General features: G+C 38.3%; 1 protein-coding gene across 1 annotated transcript; it reads right to left on the bottom strand.

Annotated features, from left to right (window-relative positions):
* Nucleotides 1-1,780: 1,780 nt before the first annotated feature.
* ZBTB49 (zinc finger and BTB domain containing 49) lies at nucleotides 1,781-20,314 on the bottom strand. Its single transcript, XM_009954242.2, has 8 exons — nucleotides 20,282-20,314; nucleotides 18,955-19,128; nucleotides 15,778-16,883; nucleotides 9,984-10,030; nucleotides 6,073-6,146; nucleotides 5,248-5,330; nucleotides 4,996-5,157; nucleotides 1,781-3,140 (listed from the first exon to the last, which is right to left on the bottom strand). The coding sequence occupies exons 2-8, from the start codon at nucleotides 19,104-19,106 to the stop codon at nucleotides 2,467-2,469; spliced, it is 2,298 nt and encodes a 765-aa protein (XP_009952544.2). The 5' UTR covers nucleotides 19,107-19,128; nucleotides 20,282-20,314; the 3' UTR covers nucleotides 1,781-2,466.
* Between the last annotated feature and the right edge of the window lie 487 nt (nucleotides 20,315-20,801).

The raw sequence follows: 20,801 nt of genomic DNA, 5'->3' as shown, positions 1-20,801 counted from the left end.
CACTGCAGAACCAGCGGCAACTAAAAAAGGGAGGAGGTTCACAGATCGCAGATTTGTGCTTTCCAAGCAAGAGAATCCTCATGGGAACAGAATCAAATTCCTATTTCCTCTTGAGATAAATAAATCTAAATATTTTCTGACAAGGGGAAGGCTACAGAGCCAGTGACTGGCAGATACCCACATTTTGCCTCAGGCACTAGTGCAAGGAAAGCAGAGTGAGCGAGCGTGAGCACACGTGGCCAGGGACAGAACCATAACACAGGGAGTGGTGAACAACATACGGATGAGTTCCACAAAGATCTGCAGTGTTCGCCGGCAAACAATGTAAAAGAAAATGAATGAGAGAAGAGATAAAGGTTCAAATACACAGAGTGTTCCCTGCTAAATCCTGTGTGGGACTGTCTTCTGCTGGCTACGTCCTATTTTTAAAATCAGGCACTGCAAAAGCTGCTCTGTTTTGACTTCACTGGCTGGAAAAACATAGATGTTTTAGAGTTTCCTACTATATGTACACTACAAGAAAAGAAAGGTGAAAAAAATTCCCAATTTGCTGTCCAGTGCATCTGGATTTTTTTTTTTTTTTTTTAACTGGCCTGTTAATGTAGTGAAAAAAAGGTTTTCATAACATTAAATGATTGAGAGAAATTTGTGTCTCTCAAGGCTTACATACACAGTGTGATGTTCTGCCCCTTTTGTTGTAAGGAGTTCTATGCTCTGGCCAGCAATATCATCTTTCTCATTTCAGCTCAGGTTGAAAGTTAAAAACAGGGAGGTGCAGGGCCCAAGGAAAGGAAGGGAAGCCACAAACTGTAACGCGTGGTGTTCACACAACAACAAACTAACAGCTAGTTTGAATCCCTGGGGGGAAAAAAGTGGTGAGGTGGGGGAAAAAAGGTGACCTTAAAAAATGGAAAAAATACTGTATTTCCAAATACTGAACTTCCACAGAATGCAAGCAGTGGATTGTAAGTCACTTGTGGTCCACATTCCTGTTCTAGCAAAACTAATTCTTGTTCTACCAAGAACCAGACAATCATAATAGATCTGAATCTTTGTGCTTTAGTGGGATACAAGGGACAACGTATTTTCTACTGCCACAAAAATGTGACATTACATATTAATTACTAGAGAGTTCCAGCAATTAGTTTTACACTAACGAGATCTTTTCAGCAGAGGAACTGCAGTGTTATTAAAATAGCAGCGATATCAGATCTTGTTAGCTGTTGCAAAACACTGAAATCTACTTCTCAGCCTACAAACATTGAGACTCCTTATAGGAAATAAGAAGTATGCACTTCAAACAGACTTTCCAGCCTGTGAATGAACTTCAGAAACAAGGTTAGTACAAGGATATTGTCATTTCAGAAGCTACAGTATCTAAGGAATGTTTTAACATCAGGCTTCACAACACACTGCTAAAACTTTTTGACGGGCTGGAAAAAGTTAGGTCAGTAAAACTCGCGTGACCACAGCGAGCGGTTTGAAATGTAGCAACAGATCTATACTGGAAATGAAAGCAACCATTCGAAGCATCAGAGCAGAAAAAGGCCTCTAAGCAAAGTTTCTGTCCTGTAACAGCCTGTTCATTCCATTGATTAGCCAATGTTTTACACTAATTGACTGAAATGCAAGACAATCTACTGGTGTATTGATTGCACTTATTTCGTAGTGCAGCTCTTCTTGCAGTGGTATCCCCATTAGCATTGTAAAGACACCGGGAATAGATGGAATTACGTATTAAAAACCTTTCATAAAAAGATGAAACACTGAGCAATTAAGATACAATGTAAAATAACTTCCCTTTATTCACATTTCCTGATCTTGGTCTTCATTGTACAAATAATCTGCTGTGCAAAATAGTTTATAAAATACTAAAAAAAGCTTTTATTGTAAAAAAATAAAGTTTCTAGATATACAGTTACTTTGCACTATCACAAATATTGTCCAGTATTTAACATTTAAATTTAATATCACAATACTCAAGTCATGTAAACCAATGATCCTACTGGTAAGAAAGCCACTACTGAAACTCAGGTCCACTAGGGATTTGTTAAGTATTTTCCTCTTTTCTTATCTACACCCTTACACAGCTCTGATGACCCATACTTGGAATTGCACCCACGTCATGAATTAGGCACTGGGCCATCCTTTCCTCTGTTATCAGGTAAAAAATACCAAGTAAAATGGTAAATTTAGTAAATGGCAAATTTTAGTAAATCATGGCAACACATGAGCTACACAGTGCGGTCACAGAACAACAAAGGTCCCAGAAACTAGATCTGAACTTTGCTGGGAAGCAGCGTAAAGGCAGCCTACGCTGGGCTCTGGGCATGCGTATCTCCATTTCTACCAGTATCCAAGGCAGCTGATTTAAAGACTAGCTCTGATCTCTCTATACTACAGTGCAATCACAATCACTTTAGCAAGAAATGCCTCTAAGATGTTTTGATACAGTCACCTGAGCCCTCATTGTTCCAATTCGCTTTCGTTCTGCAAGGTCTTCATAGCCAAACCCCAGAGGGTCATGCTGGAGAAGAACGGTCCTTCGTTATTCTTGTACGCAGCAGATGATGTTCGGCTGCCTAGTGGGTCGTGACAATGACTGTCCAAGCTAACCATAGAGGAACGAATCATGGGAATACTATCAGACTGTAAAGGTTCTTCTGCAGAAGACACATCTACATCTGCATAAGCATAGGGTGGTGGGGGAGGAGTTTGCTGTGTCTGAGGTTTGGGGAGTTTAGCAGAATCCACATTCAGCTTCTGCTGGTTTGCTGAGTCATGGTGTTGAATCATGGAGCGCAACTTACAGTAAGAATCCACAGAACTATCAAACTCAGTTGAATTTGCAGTTGGACGAATGGGAAATTTAACGGACACCGGTAATAATGTGACAGACATTTCTTGGCCAAAAGAGTCAGAACTCTGAGATTTGTCAAGGTCAGAAGCTTCAATCCCTTGAGTAAATTCATCCAGTGTGTTCGGACCTTCGTCGGTGGCTTTACAGTGCATTTTCTTATGCCGCCGCAGAACAGCAGAGCGAGTGAAGCACTTGTTACAAGTTTCACAGGTATAGGGTTTTTCTCCTGTATGAGTCCTCACATGTCTACGCAGGTCACCAGAGCCTGCAAAACATTTCCCTGCAAGACAGAAGTGATAGGTTAAGGTTTTGTTCTTAACGCAAGTGCATAAACATGTTTTAATTAGAGAAAATATCAAGTGATAAGGTACAGTACGTCCCAATCGTGGTACTTTCTTTATCTAGAACAGGTTCAAACAAGTTACATCTATTTTTACAATTCAATGACTTGTTTCTTCTTCTTGATCTAATTTTCTAACTTGGTGTTTCCCAGTACTTTAGTTTTTGTCTCCAGAGACGAGAATATCCATTAGTATCTGAAAGCTGCGAGTGCTCTCAGTTTGTATCAATCTTCGTGAAGGAAAAAATTTTTGAAATAATCAATTTAATTTGTCTGTCTAGAAAAACAATATGCTGATAAGCTTCTAAATCTAGTCTTCCAGAGAGAACTGCATCATAGAAAGTAACGGTTTGTTCATGACCAAGGAATTATTCTTAATGTGCTGGCAAAGTTAGCTTCTTGGTTAACTTTGACCTAACGTAATGCAGCAGTCCATTTTTTACATTCTAGCCAGAGAATGTGTCAAAACTGTAATTTCTTATTGCTGTAAATATTAGAACACAATAAAATATTCAACCGTGTGCCTATTTTCAGAACCACAGGCTGAAATAAGCTCAATTACCATACTGTGGGCTGAACCAAGGCAAAGTGTAGAAGAACAAGCAGAACAGGAGAGCATTAATTTCCAGAATTGCTACATGATTCAGACACCTCACATTCTTTAAGACAGTACAAATAAGCCAGTACCTATTTGTGATTTTATCACATTTTCCCTAGGTTAAAGATTATTTTGTGTGGTCAGATGCCAACTGTAATAAACTGTATTTTCTGAAAGCCCAGTAAAACTGCAGTCTCAATTTTTAGCATCATACTTTTTATTCTACTGCCCAGATTTCTCTTCAGAAAAGCCATTAAACAGTAACAGCAAGACTACAAAATACTGGAATAATGCATGTGGATTTTTTGCATAATGTGAATGATTTCTTAATGCTTGATCAGACCCTCTTTGCAAAATTTTTGCCTTCTCAGTACAAGATGACCTGGGTAAAATGAAAAATAATCAAAAGACCACAAGACAAGATTAAAATAAGCCTATTTTAATGACAGCAACACAGCTGTTTTAGTTTCGTATCCTGTATTGTCTGTATTTCTTCCTTCTGATGCCAGACCTCCTCATAACATCAGCTCTTCTTGTGCCTCACGACATTACAAATAAAACATGCTGCAGCTGGACATTATCATATGGAGCTACCTTCCTCCAAAGCTGGTTCCTCGGAACATGAAAGAAATTATACCAAAGTAGCACTTAAGGGCAGAAAAGTAAGCAGTATGCAGGATGCTAAGTAACACGTGAGATAAAGACAGACAATGCAAACTCTGAGAACTAAGTTACACAAGGATAAATCATTGATCAAAGCCATTTTCAGACCACCTGGAAGTATGACCTATCCAGAAAATGGGCGTTCTCTGGTATGAAGCATTGATCAAGTTTTGATTTTATTCCAGAGGCTGAAGCAAAGTAGCAAAAGGTTATTATCAAACGCCATGGCTGAATGCAGTTACATCTCAGCAGTATTCAACAGGGGCAGGGGGGAGGAGAGACAGACAGACAGAAAGAAAGAAAAAGAAAAAGAAAGAAAAAGACTCCATCAATAGCCAAGTGATGCCAAACCTACCTTTCCATCGGGAAGGACTATACTGAAAGTACGCAAGACAGAAGGCTTTGTGAAGAACTTTCGAAACATATTATTTCAATTTAAAATCATTTTGGTTAATCGTTATTCTGCTGACATCAGAACTTTTACTTATCATTTAAAAAGCAAGGGCACACCAAGCTATGCACAGTAAGTCTTACCACATGCTGAACAGCTGTATGGTCTCTCTCCAGTATGCCTAATTCTGTGCTTTACTAATTTTCGTTGCATGTTGAATGACTTCCCACACTCATCACAGGTGAATACTTTATCTGCTGTATGGGTCTTTTTGTGCTCCTTTAAGTTACTGAAGTTACTGAATCCTAGAAAAATATGACAGACACTGCGATCAAAATGACTCCTCACATTTCAGTCAAAAAAACTCAGAGGCAGAAACTTTGGTTCTTGCATACCTCTGCCACAGATATCACACAGGTGAGGCTTTTCTCCAGAATGAATAATAATATGACGCTGAACATCACCTGAAGCAGCAAATCTGTAAGAGAATACAGAAACCCTTTATAAGAACCTTATTCTCCTAAACTGAGTACCAAGTTGAAATCTACTCTAAAGAATGCCTGATGTTCTGAACAAAGATTAAAATCTAAAACACAGATAAATGGATGCATTTAAGAAAAAAAAAAAAATTTTGAAGCTGGCAATGTCCAATTAAATTTATACTAGGAGAAAGCCCAAAAACCTCCTTTTCACCATTAATGTTACTAATTTATTCTGCATTTAACTTAGTTTAAGTATGAATGCTACTCCTAAATTAGTGTATTTTCTGTTACCTGTTAGCTGAAGGCAGAAGTATTTAATGCTTTGCTTAAATTTGTCAAGTTTCCCATACTTCGTAAAATGTAACAAAAATTATATGGCCAAATAATGAAAAAAAAAAAAGTGAGGGAAAGGTACAAAATTGCATGATTTATTGTGACTCACATTGTTCAAAATACACACAACAGTATATCCTTAACTAAAGATACCAATACACAAAGAATTAAGTAAGATCACGGCCTATATATGTGGTGAGATGCTGATCTTATTACTGAGACTCGCAACAAGACACTTGCAGACATTTCTGTATTTTAATCCCATCAGCACACATTTACATCCAACGTCTTCTAAACAAAATTGCGCAGCGTGCTGCCTTCGCTCTTGGCCCTTTGTTTATCATGAAGATTAAAGAAAAGAACAAGTTTTATGTTAACTTTACTGAGATGAACAATTCTACTCACCTTTTCCCACAGATTTCACAAATGTACGGCTTTTCACCAGAATGTCGACGTAAATGTGTCTGAAGATTACCTGCCTGAGGGGAGAGTAATTTAAACAGTTAAATCCAGCTAGCCTGCTGTATACAGATAAAAAGACAATGATGGGAACCATGAGACTGGCGCTTTATTCCTAATCCTAAGGCAGTGAAGACTCCAAAGCATGTATGAACTCAAGCATTCTTATCTAGTAAAGACAGACTACCAGGTACTTCCAGATCAAATTGCTTGTGTATGCAAACATACATTGACAAGAACAGGAAAAAAACCTATAAAAAAGAAGCCTGGAATCAAATGTTAAGGAAAAATTAAGACCTATAGTTGAAAACCAGATCCAATTATAAATGAAAATTACATTATCTAGATGGTAGTGAAGAAGAAAACTTACTAGGAATATGGTTCATGTTACTCTCATTTCCCTGTCCCACAAATAAAATATGGTTACATCAGGATGTCTGAATTCACCTACCAGGAGGTTAAAAAGAAAAGAATAGGGTAAATGTTTTTCAATCCATAAAATACTGGGAGCCAAGTGGTCCAAACCTGTAAATATTTACTCCTATCAAAAGAAAAGAGAACAGGAAGTACAGAAATGAACAAATGGCATCACTGGTATCTAATTTTTATTACTTATCTTTCCTCTCCCAATCCTGTAAAAATCATGCTAGACTAGCAGGCAAACCAGATAGTGACTAGACAAAACCATCTTACTCATTTCAACTTTTTTTCTTAATGTTTTTAAAGCCCCTGGTGTTCTGAATGGCTATTCCACTGAGTCCCATTCTCAAATATGCAGCTAGTCTGGACAGAAGAGCTGCAGATGTTCCATAAATCATGCATACTTCCATGGTCAGTTTTTAACCCTTCCATTCTCTATGATGGATAACTGCCTGGTTTTCTCTAAGTACACTGAAGGAACATAAAGTCCTTCCAATCAGGAAAGAAAACTAGGGATGAAAAGATTATCATGTCCTCCTTAGTCACAGCAAAACAACAAAAATAAGACCTGTCACTGTCAGTAACTTCTTCCGACTCCTTGACATAATAAATTACCTGTACGATCAACCACTGTAATGAAAGCTTATAATACACCAGAACTAAAGTATTGCAGACACACGCAAACAGACACAGAGGACAAAATTAAATGCATCACTGTTTGAACCCTGAGAGAGCTTTCTGTAAACCCTCTAAAGTTTTTCAGATAACTGTATGACTGAACCACTGTTCTCTCAGGCCAAACTCTGTAATACTGAAATCCATTCAAAGAGAGGCATTAGGCATCTATTTCTAAGGAAGCAGAAGACTACACTGACTTCTCCAGGGACAACTTGTGCTTTGCAAAGACAAGGGATCTGATGCAGATGTGCAATTGAGAGGAACATACGAACAACAGAACCTTTACCTCTATCCACATCACAAAACAAACTCCATCATAGGCATTTGAAAGTTATTCTGGATGAAGACAGAGGGTGAATTTGAAGTGCAACAATTATTCTGAAATAGTTCTCATACAAGCATTTTTAGCCAGAATAAAAATATTTTACAGAAAGCAGAAGGCAGATCCATTTCATTACAAACCTATGACACTTCCTCCTAATGAGGGCAAAAGCTTGTTACTAACTGTGCTGAGACAAAAAAGGTAAAAACATCAGTAACTTGCATCCTTCCTAAGCTTTTAAAGTGGTACACAATGCTGGTTAAGGCGTAACATGCCCTCCTTTTGCTGGCATTTCAGTGAAAGAAAAATATATTCTCTGAAGAACCCTCTTACTGATACTGGTTGCATAGCACCCCTCACAAATGTTGAGACTACAGAGAGATGCTAGACTTAGTCCATTTGTAACTGGCATGCTTTTAAAGTGAAGGAACTAATGCATATGGTCACCCAAAAGCAGCTCTGCAGGAGGAGGTAAAACATAATACCCTGGATCACGAGCCAGAGAAGGACTATGTAGCAACAGGCTATGTACTCGCAGTAAGGGAAGAGCCAGGCTTGGAAGTACAAAAGGAACCTTTTTCTCCAAAAATCAAGTACATTTATGATTATTTGTTCCAGACTATGAGTTCCTACGTCAAATTTTCCCTACTTCCTTCATCTTCTGTTTCACATTCCAATACATGGAACACCAGTTACATTCAGCAGGAGCAGAAATAGTACCAGGCACAACAACTGCACTGTCTCAAAAGCACAGAACATGAAAGCTTAAATAAGAAAAGTGTTACTATTTCTGTGCCTGCAGACTGAGAAGATCAAGAACAAGATCAGAGATGGTCTTTTAAGCAGACAGTAGATAGTAATTATCCTGGCACCTTCTGGTATGTGGAATCTCACTTACTTGCACACTTCAAAAGCAAGTACCTCAGAAGTAAGCAAGTTCCCTTTTATGACCAGAGAAAACAGCGGCACACAACCTGAATGCTATGGCTCATATTCTGGATGTGTAGGGGTTGTCCATCAATACGTATCTACCTTTACCTTCAGGCAAGTGAGGTAATGAGGAAGGAAGGGGAGGGAAGCTGTTTAAGAGTGTTGAATTAAAAGGCAGACATTTCCAGTTTTGTTGGGGTTTTTGTTTGTTTGTTGTTAATTAACGAGGAGCAATGCGTGTTGCATGAGGAGTCTGTCATGCCTGTCATACGCTGACTGTGTGAAGCTTTTTTATACCCTCTTCCCCCACAGTAATGGTACAGAATACCACTCCATTTGCCAGAAGTACTTTTAATGGAATTTGGAAATATCCACTGTTTTTCTTTTAATAACCAGAAGTTCAGCCATCAAAATGAATGAAAAATGTACTTTCTTTGCCTAATAAGCAGACCCAACGTTGGTCAAAATGGCTTGATAAGCGTGATGAACCACTATTGTTGACTGGATGCAGTGAACTTATTCATATTTAGTAACAGAGTGGAGGATGCAATTGCATCAGATTCATGGGTCAAAGAAGTCCCACTGGTGCATTACAAAACTGGAGCAAGAGAAGTGCAACCACTGGTGGGTAGGTAGACAAAGACCACATAATTCTAACACTTAAACCAGGACCCATAAGAAAGATTAAAGTTATTTGATGATAATTATTATTTAATCTTAGTATAAAAATATGCACCTATTGTCTCCTGTGCTTAGGTGCACACACTCCAATCAAGAAAACAGAAAAACAGACATTTTGGAAACGCGAGACAACTAGGCACCAAATTTGTAGAAATACAAATTAATTGTTGCACCCAGAACAGGAATCAAGCATTGAAGGGCAAATTAAGACAGCTAAAGCTTAGGCCCTGTACGTAAGTAGAGAATTTCACAAGATTTTTCTTTTAAATCATAGCTGAGTTTTGTCACGTCAGACAGACTGTGCTGCTGTTCTTCACAGAAGGGAACTGAGCCAAACTATATGGATATGATTTTTTTTATCTGACTCAAAAAAATCTGCTTAGTAATTTATGCCATGCAGGGATATGAAACTGTATTGTGAATACAATATCACATAAACTTCTAACCTGTATTTTTTTCAGACACTGTAAAAATGCTATTGACAACATACCCCTAAGCATAAGGCAAAAGAACAGTCTGAGAATGAACGTTCTCTGTATTTCAAATACAGCTGTAGCTCTGTAGAGTTAAACATTCACTTGAAGGTAAAGTACATAACACATCTACTGAGAGCAGACAGAATCAAAGGTACAAAACGTATCAAAGAAATCTAAAACATGTAACGTGTTATTTTCAAATAAGACATTTTAGTATTTTATCCCTAAAGTGAAGTCCGTCTTTGAACAAAAAGTATCTTATCTACAGACTTAAAACCAAGTTTTTTAGAATCAACACATAGATGCATTTCATTTTCAAGTGTAAGTACCATAATATAAAATATTCCCACCTGTGAGAAGTGTTTCCCACAAATGTTACATTCAAAAGGTTTCTCACCTAAAAGGAGAAGAAACAGAACATAGAACTTCTAATAGTTGCAACAGAATACAAATGTTTTAAATTGGTATGCTTCCTTTTAAAACATGTAACGTAAGAGTAAAAATATCCCCCAAAGGACACTTACCCATATATTTAAGGGGAAATTCAAGAGGGAATTAAAGCATTTACCATTAAGCTTGTAAGGCAGACTTGTTAAGAAACAGCATTTATCTTTCACAACAAGTAGGTAGAAGAGGTTTTATACGAATGGGAGTGTTTTGTAACTTTTTTTAAAATACCTTTTTTTTTCCCCCCACAAAGGAAAGGGGTACCATACCTCCAGGAAGAACAGAACAGATGACGAGGTCCTGCAACAACAACAAAAGCTATGGGAGGTGCACCAGTTTTTCCACTTGTACACACAAAGGCCCACTCTTAAAAAGAACAAGGAATGCAGAAAAACTAATTTGGAAGGATTCAGTTTTCTCTGTTCAGTGTGTACCACCCCTTTCTGACCACCACGTAGCCATTCACTTCCAACAAATACACATTTGCCTTCAAATTCTCATCTTATATAAAAGTAGCTGATAATTAACTCAAATATTTTGCCACAAAATTCTGAATTTACACATATAAAACTAGTATTCCTGAGTCTCTAAAACAATATGAGAAGCTTTAGTAGAAAACTAGTGCAGCCCACTTTAGCTTTTCAAAATAAGTCGACTCTCAATCTAGAATGTGACTGCCCAACACTTCGATTCTTTACCTGTCAATTTGAGACAAATACCTTTTTCTAATCACTTTTTCTCCTCTACAGTATTTTGTAATTTCTTTGGTCTCTGCTTAGTTCTTGGTTTCCTAGTTTTTACGCTGTTGATAAAAACCTCTGTGCATCTTCTAGAATTTTTACAACAATTAATAGTGCTCAAATACCACTGAACTCAATGACAGTCAGACTTCTAATGATATTTTCACATTAAAAGGACATGTATACTCTGGCCCACAGGTATGGGGAAGGAAATTAGCATAAATCCTTGCAATTTTGAATGCAGATATTTCCAGACAGAAAAAGATCTTACACTCTGCTTCATCTTGGTGCTGATTCAAAATCTGTCTAAAGACTTTTATTTACTTTTTTAACGATGATTAAGAGAAGGCTATTTGTAGCTTTCTCTTCCAGCAAGTATTCTCTACACCAATATTCTTCCTCCACCCTTGGAAGTGTTACAGGCAACATCTACAATATCCAGGTGCTGAGGTTCCATTTTCCTTCCCTGCTGCCAAATACAGGTGATGTTCTTTCAACGTATTTCAGTAACAAGGACTAAATGCAGTTCTCTTAGATTTTAAAGCACAGAGTAAACATACACAGTTATGTGGCCTTACAGACAGCAATCTTGCAGTTATTCTGACAACTTGAGGCTATATCCACTTTTTCTACTTCATGAAGAATGGAAATCTTACAGCAGTTTCAAGAAAGCTTTTATTCAATTAAAGATAAAAATTATGAAACCAGTAACACTATAAAAGCACTGAGGCTTGATTTCATTACAGCTCTGTATTTGCAAAATCCTAAAAATTCTGGTACTGACAGCACAAATGTAAATGAAACCAACAGGGAGCCAGATCTGTGGCAACTGGGAATGCTTCTGTCAACCATAAAAGCATCAAGGTAATTTGAAATGGAGGATAAAAAAAAAACTAGTAGCAATTTCTGCAGAAATTACACCAAAAAAAAAGTTAGCGTTGACAAAAAAGCTATCATCTGAACAGAAATCAACCCCGAAATAACTAGAGTGGGAGAGGCTCAAATTTCTCAAGACTGTATGCAGCCTTATTATATCTGTACTGAGGTACAAAGAGTTGGAGTATTTTTCCCCCTCGATAAAGATAAAACAAAAAAGTTTTGTTTGAAAAGAAACATCAAATTAGTTTTTGGAGAACAACTCTGCACCTGCATAAAACTCCAAACCACCAGGCATATCAAGTAGCCTATTCCAAGAATAAATTCTAGCAGAAATACTACATTACTTATAGTGTTGTAGCATCCCTCAGGTAAAGTGAAGCTAATTGCTTCCCAGGGCGTAGTAGTAAGAGTGCAGCTAGAGAGCCAGAGATGATTCTTCTCTGCCTGTCACTGGTGAGACCACATCTGGAGCCTGGAGAAGGCAAACAGGAAACCTTACTGCTGTCTACATGCAATGGGAAGATAGATGCGGCCAGGTTCTTGAAGGTACAGTCTTGACAGAACAAAAGGCGACAGACACAAGTTAGATCATGAGAAATTCCAATTAGGTACAGGAAAAGAATCTTTTACCCCATAAGGGTGGTCAAAGACTGGAACTGGTTGCCTGGAGAGGTTTTGGAAGATCTGTTCTTGTAGATAGCCAAAATTTGGCTACATGAGGTCATGAGCAAAACAACCCCATCTAATTTGACCTGCCTTGAGCAGAGGATTGGACTAGATGACCTCCAGAGGTCCATTCTAATCTAAACTATTCTATGACTGTCACTAAATTCCAAACCAAAAACCTTATCTGAGAACACTAATCTTCTCAAAGACCACAGCTGGATCAACAGCTATAGAGAAAATCTGGGGGAAAGCAGTAACTGAACTACAATTAAGATAACGTTTAAACAAACATCCAGGGGACTTTTGAACCCTTGGACTGCCTTGTGTTTTCTATCTTCTGGTGCATCCTTCTTGTTCAACACTGCAGTGATGTATCAGCTCCAGAGGAGAAACGCATGAAGGCAGAACCAGTGTTCCTGAAGAGATCACAAAGGTGAGAAGCAGGATCCACTAAGGCATGGAACACTGGCAACTTGCTCAAGCAAAGCTCAGAATGAAAAGCTGGAGGATCAACAGTGTATTACATGACAGTGTAACTCTGCTCCTGTTGTATTTCATCCTGCCAAGAGTTCTTTCCATATGGTTGGGTTTCTTTTTTGAGATGTTTCCTGAAAATATTTTTTAAAAAAACAAAACACTGGATGTTCCTGGACAGGTAAGAACTGTGTAAGAGGGAGATACTTGCTTCCTTTTTTTCAGACAGGTAAATCTAATAAAAAACATATTATAACATTCTGTCAGGTCAAAATCAATCTTAAAGTCAATGCAGTAAGCTCTGTTTCCTTTAAATATCCGCTAGCAATACAATTAAAACAGCTAGACAGCCCAATACAATGACTTGTGTTGAACACCATATGCCTGTCCTTCGCACAGAAAAGTCATCACTGCAACCTGTGAACTCTTTGGTAGTTCCTACTGTTCAGGGACAGAGAATTTCACATGTGTTTTTTCTCGACAACCAGGCCGCCCTAGCACTTGTGTTGAAAGAGTTGTCATTTGTAGGTTAAAAACTGGCTTGCCAGTGTGAAAAGTCCATTTTGGTAACTTGCTTCCTTCATCTCTGCAGTGAAGCCAGATTTGGCAGACTTTCAGTAAGCACTGTAATACTTAAATGCTTGCTAACGCTTTAGCTTAGTTCTAGAAAATGAATGTTTTTAACTAAAATGGAGTAGCTAGCAATTTGCTATACTTTCTGAAGTGGCACATGAACAGAAATGGTTTTTAGCATACATTTACATTACTTAACTACCAGTACACTTAATACTGATACAGATGTGCCCTGTACCTTCAGCTACAGATCCTTCCTATATTAACATCCTACTCACTATCCACTGCAATACTCTTTTTGCACTAGTTGGGTATTTAAAAACAAATTAACATGACCCAAGTAACAGGCAAGCAAACAGGCCTATCTAGTCAGTTTTTCCATCCTTCTTTGATGTGCTTATTTTTTGTTAAACTTACGTTCTTAAACTTTGTCAGTTTAGCACCTTTATAGAAGAACGTTAAAGCCACACTGAGTAGCACTGAGGTCTGGAACTTTTTTTAAACTATTGGAAGAACACAGCGTATGAGAAGCCGCATGCAATTCGTGATTCCAGTGTACACTCAGACTCGTACAGAAGGACAGCAACAAGAAGTCTAGGATCACTTTTCTTACACAATGTATGAAGCTAGTTGATATCAGACAGAAGGTGAAACATCTACCAGATCTTGAGTGGAAGGAAGCACGTGTAAATAGACAGACATCAAATAAGAACAAATAAATTAATTGCAACACACATAAATAACTGTGCAAAGCTACTGCAACCCTTCTCCTCTTTTTCCATTTCCTACACTTGTAAGCATTTAAGTTTAGGAGACTCAGAAATATACAACAATTAAGTCTACCACTCGGGCAACACACAAGTAGTTTAATGGGCACCAGAACTCACAAAATCCAGTTTTCTTCCAATGACTGAGAAGTCTAAGGAAAGGCAAATTCTGACCAGTTTCTCATAATTGGGGTCTCTCACATAGATTCTCTAGCACAAACTCACATGTTACTGACTTCAGAGTCTCTCCCTCAGTTGGGACTTCTCTAGATGCTCTATCTTCTATCTGATCACCTATTTTCCTGAAATTTCTAAGATACTACAATACACCTGATGATGTCAGCTCAAATCACATAATAGATTTAAAAAAATACAAGGCAAAGAGAGGATCTAGGTAAAAGACATATGCACCTCTTTCACAGGAGACCAAAATAAAAAGTATTAGTAGTGTGAACATACAGTAGTAGTCAAAAGTACCAAGTGAAAACTTCAGGAAGCTAATGCAAAATGTTCGTATTTTCAGGTTCTGGATTTTTCTACTAATAACAAAGAAAAATAAATTCTTAATACTAAGGATCAATTAACAAAAGAATTAATGCTGCTAAGAGGGATTCATATTTACTGCCAAAGTACCAATACACGTATGCTCATCTGCAAAGTGACGTTTATTTGACAAGATTGAGAGAGATGCATTTGTATTTTTAATACAGGGGGGAAAAATTTAAAAAAGATTGACCAGCTTAATCAGGAACAATGCCACCTCAAGAACTTGGAATCAATGGTGTTACTTGACTAGCTAAGGTAATTCTTAAAAACTCTTTTAAAAAAAGAAATGTATCTGAAGTTGTAGAAATATAATAGGACATGCTGGTTAAATTGAACAGACATATTAATTAATTCAAAGTTAGACTAGGTCTTGTTTTTCACTAGAATAAAAAGATACTTAGAAATAAATCCAAGCTAGGTTTAAAAATAATATTACCTGTGCGTTTTTAAAACAAAGTAAAATAATTCAAAATTCCCATTCACTCTGCAGCCTACTTGTCTGCAAGAGCATCACTCTCTAGGTAAATGCAATGAAAGTCATTCACACTAGGAAAAAAGTATAAACTAATTATAGAGCATATTTCCATACAGGTTAAAAAGAAATGACCACCAAGCCCCAATCACTTGTATCTTACAATGAATATATGATCAAGGAGAACTAAGCTTGTCTAGCACACTTGTAGTATCATCTTCTACCCATTTATGCTTGTCATTGTTACCTGACTCCGACTTCTGGGCCAGCTAACACATTTGACTAGAAATGCCTCTTCTAAATGCAAGACAAAAATAAAATTTTAATTGAAATATCACACAATGGTCTTTGAAAAAGAACCCAAAATAAACAAATATGAAGGAGAAATCTTTACTACCGCGCTCAGATAAACTCAGTCTTAGTGTCTTTATTCCTGTATGATTATTCACTTTTGAAAAAACCAAAACCACAACCTTTTGAAAGCAGACCCTTAGCCAGCATCTCTGAATCAAGAGATACTGCAAAACATCCCCTTTAACTGAAGTATCTGGCCTGCAGACCAAGTTATTGATAACTGTACCTGTGTGAGACCTTTTATGGAGCTCCAAATTGCTTGGATGTTTGAAAGCCTTCCCACATAATTCGCAAGTATATTGCCTCTGCGACTGAAGAGTCTGTGATTGCCCTTCTTGTTCCAAAGGACCTTGAGCTCTTTCAATTTCAACAGTTTGTTCAAAATTCTCAGAATTCACTAAATCTTCAGCTTCTTTTTCATCAGTAACTCTAACATTTGTCATGTCCGTGGTACCTTCATTTACAGATTCAATTACTCCTGTTACTCTGCTGTCATCTCTTTTGGGCTCAGGAGGCTGCTCTGCAGATTTCTGAGATCTTAGAAAATTTAACTTTTTGAGGTGAATTGCCTTTTTCAGCCGCATCTGTTTGGTGGGTTGCATAAGTGTGCTTTCTGCATCGCGGTCTGGAGCAGCTTCAGTCACAGGCTGAACCAGAAAGTTTGATGGTAAATGGTCAGAGGTTTCCAGAATACACTCAGAGTGACTGACAGTACAAGAATTATTCTCTACCGCGTTTATTTCTGTAGATGTGTTGTACGAAAAGGATTGTTCTGCTCCTCTCTCTTGATTAGAGCAAGCATTTTGCTTATAGAACTGTTTACTGTAAAAGTTGCGTAGTTTATAATAGTAATTTGGTTGTTTAAATGGAAGCTCTGTGCAGTTGCCATCTAGAGAGTCTTGTGGTTGTTTCTGTACATCACCTGAGGGTGTGTGAAGATTAACAGACTGCGATGCGTGAGAATGGTGGTCAGACAAGACTTTATTAGCTTGTGTGTCCGATGAGCATTCGTGCAATAAGTTTGTTCCATAACTGTCATTGGCACAGCTAGTATCTGCAGCCAAAGTATTCTGCAGCGAAAATACGCTATTACAAGGCATACCGGCTGTTTGCTCCACAGCTGTAGAAGACTTTAAAAAGGTGTGGCAAATGTTCAGCACATTTTGCACTTGGAGACACTGGGCAATATCCAACATAGCTTGTACATTGTCCTGGCTAACATCCAGGTGAGAGGTGTACATGAAGTCCAAGATCTGGCCTATGCCACCTACATTTTTAATGTCCAAGTGAAAGACATCATTCTTCTGGCCTGAAGAATTCTGGAAGAGAGTCCTGATAAAACAAGGCAAATATTCAAACACAAGCACAAAAAATTCACAAACACTTTTATAAAAAAAAAATAATTTTTTAAATACACCTCAAACAGACTGCCTGGTATGAAACAATTGACACTATATGGTCTTATCTAGATTGCCATGTTTTTGTAGATGAACATCTCAAAACTGCCCAATTACTTGCCTTATTTATTAGTCCTACACTAGTACACTTAAAGTATAAATCAAAGCAAATGATCCTTTATCTAACTTTAACTTTCTATTGTTTAATATTTTGAAATCACACCCTATACTTGTGATTTCCTGTCCAGTGTTCTTTACCTATAAGGTCTAGTCATGTATTTATGGACTATTTGCAAAAGTTGTTGACTCAGAATGATGTTTCTCCTGCCATCATGGCAAATAAAACAGGACACGAGAAATTTTCTGGTAAAAAGAAAAAGTAGACCTCAAAGTCAGCTAAACTATTCTCTTCTGGCAACTGAGCTTGTCCATCAAACTTTATCAGTAAACATTACTAAAGTTCTTATAATTAATCTTTCTTCATAAGTACATGAGAGGATGGTAATAGTAAACAAGAGGACGGCATTATTTTGAATCTATTCTCTCATATCCAAAAAAAGTTCTTTTTTACTGGTACTAAGTGAGAACCAAGTGAAAGACTACCGGAGAGCGCAGGTACGTAACCCTAATCCAGCAGTCTAACCCATACCCGCTGAACTGACACTGAACCCTTAAAGTGTCTGAATTCACAAGACTTCTTACTATTTGACGTAAAGTATTCTCAGCATCAGAGGTGTAGTCTTTGCATGCTTAACCACTCCTACATTAAGTGGGCTTGTACTCTGCCTCAGTCAGGAACTTCACACCCTTCCATTAAAACCCCTGGTCTCTAACCTGATGCCCCCACAGTAAACAAGGATACACAAATGGGGTCAGGTCACTCCTACGCAGCTATTTTCCTACACTAGGAAATGCCCTGAACTTGATGATTCTTCTCCATGGGTTAACTCCCAAATTAGGTTTTGTTTAAAGGTGGGCATAATATCAATGAGCTCTGGATCTTAAGCAAATGAGAGTCTAGGCTCAAACTTCAGACATGCAGAGGCTACTTTGAAGCCAGTGCCTGCATCCAAGTTCTTTCATAAATCCAGCCCATACTATCTAAATTAAAACCAGAACTACTACGAACAGTTTGGGTTGAGAGTCTAAATTAATTAGTCCCTTATATCCTATTGAATTTTATAAAGTTGAACACCCAGTTCTTTTTAACTACTTCAAAAATTCATTCTTTGAGCATAATTTCATTTCATCAGCAGGATTACAACACCAGAACAGAATAAGGAAAAATAACTTCTCATCTTTTTTCCCTGGTCATAACATAAAAATAATTTTCCTTCTTTCCAGAAGCAAGGTCTAAAAACTGCCAGATTAACAGCTTACTCATAACTAATGCAAAACACCAAGCTGAGAGATGCAGCATCCCCCAAAATCTGGGTGATCAGTGAGGGCTGTACAGAGGGGAAAGAAACCAGCTGGCTTCACGGACGACCTGTGTACTTTAGACAGAGATCTTGTCTCTCTGAGAAACTGTTCCAAAGAGATGCAATAACCACCTGTATACTCAAATTTTATTTTGAAAATATAATTGAAGAAACAATTCACATTATCCAGAACTGATTCATCAATTATATCCCTTATCTGTTCATTTACTCTGCTATGCTCCTTGTAAACGGTTGTCTTTTCAGAATGAAATACTGAATGGAGGTCCATGCCAGAATCCATTGTATGAGGCATTATAAGCAAGTAAGGATCAAGAAAATGCCAAACTCAAACAGCATAGTAGTTAACTATGTGCATCCAGAAAATAAATTAGGATGGCCATGGTTTTTAATTAGATTAAATACTTGATATAGATTTACCTCTGGACAAACAATTTAATCTTTTCCCTTACACTCTAACAGTTTCTTAGTCTGCAACTATCAGAAAAAAAAGTACCCTTCTCAGAGAAAGCCTCAACCAACAGCATTTAGTTCACTTCTTTAAAAGCAGAATTTTCTATCACATACCTGAAATATTGACTGAAAGCAGCTAACACATTTTTGTGTGCTTTGAAGCAGACGCCTTTTACCACCAGCATGCAGTCACAGAGAAGACCCTGAATGCGCTGTTCATGTAGCTGCTGGAGAAGATGACAACTATGGCTAGCAACAGTGTCCATGCTAGAAAATCACTTAAGTTACCTACAATGAAATAAAATGCTAAGATGAATTTTAAATATTAAATTGCAAAATTAATTTAGACTACAAAGAACATTTTTACAATTTGTTTTAGCTCCCAAAGGAAACAGACTTCAGTTTACACCTGCAACGTGAGCTCTAATGACATTTTAGACTAGAAACAAGGAAGAAGTTCTTCACCCTGAGGGTGGTGAGACACTGGCACAGGTTGCCTAAGGAAGTTGTGGATGCTCCATCCCTGGCAGTGTTCAAGGCCAGGTTGGATGGAGCCTTGAGCAACCTGGTGTACTGGCAAGTGTCCCTGCCCATGGCAGGGAGTTGGAACTAGATGATCTTTGAGGTCCCTTCCAACCCAAACCATTCTGTGATTCTATGATTCATATGATTCTATGATTCATATGATTAAAGGTGAGTCACAGTAAATATACAGCAAGATACGAGGGAAATACTGATTTTAAAGAAGTTTTGCTTACAACAAAGAGCTTCTGCAATAAACGTGCTAACGATGCTGCCAATAAACTGAACTCCATAACCACAAAAAAAAAACCAAAACAGAAAACTTCGACAAGAATTAGATCCTAAAGCAAAAATATCACACCTAGAAAATCAATAGCATTTAGAGGAAAACCTCAGTTTCTTCATCCTCTAAACTGAAAAGGGAGAGCACTGTGGTAGCATTATTTATCTCATATTCGTTGCTGTTGTAGCCAAGCACTTTTCCCACGTGGATCTGATTCATTAGATAAGTTAGTATGGTATTTTTTTTTTCATTTAATAAACTGTAAAGTCTCTTTTAAAACTCACTTCTTTGAACAGGTTGAAGGGAAGACAAGTAACATTCCCACACAACACGTTTACATTCAATTACTTTTTTTTTTTTTTTGAAGAAAGATGAAACTCTTCCTGTGCACACTTGTAAATATCAAAGGAAAATACCAACTATTAGGAAAACTAGAACTTCTAGTCTTCTAACTAATGAATGAAGCAGAAAAACTACCGTGGGTTAAACATGACAAGGAAGTGGTTGCTCCCATTCTCAATTCTCATGAGCTCTAAAGGCTCCACATTTGAATTTATTCTGTTACTCTGAGATTCATGCCTCCCGTTGTATTATGGTAGACTACTGTAGTGTACTTTTTTTCCTATTTATTCTCACCATGTCTTTCACCAGGCTTTAAAATAAAGAAACCGCATCTGTTTGCCAGGTAACTGCTTTCTTTGTGTGCATCTCCCACCACAGAGCCTTGCAAGTACTTCAACAACCTGCGAATTCAGGCGCTCTAAGCCACTAGGTGCCGGTCTCCCAACGCAAAGGCAGACACGTTCAGCTGCCACCGCACAAGAGCAACCCCAGCAATGCACCGCTGTGGCTGCTGAAACTGCCATTTCAAGTTCCCTCAGCCTTGCCTGCCCAAAGCTCGGGCTCGGTGCAGCACGGAGGAGGGGGGCAGGGGCAGGGCTTGCCTCGGAAGAGAAGCCTAGCACCGAAGGGAGGGCGGGCCCTGCCCCGAGAGCAGGCGACAAGGTGGCACCGCGACAGGGCGCGGAGACGCCACAGGTGGAGCAGGGCGGGCGGGGGGACCGGTAGCGGGGTCCGAGCAGCCGCTGCCGCAGGGGCTGAGGGCGGGTCGAGCACCAGCCGCCGCGGCGGGAGCACACGGGCACGGCCGCCGCAG

Source organism: Leptosomus discolor, chromosome 4 (assembly GCF_034619465.1).
Source record: "Leptosomus discolor isolate bLepDis1 chromosome 4, bLepDis1.hap2, whole genome shotgun sequence".
Lineage (NCBI taxonomy): Eukaryota > Metazoa > Chordata > Aves > Leptosomiformes > Leptosomidae > Leptosomus > Leptosomus discolor.
This window is presented reverse-complemented; position numbering and strand designations above follow the sequence as displayed.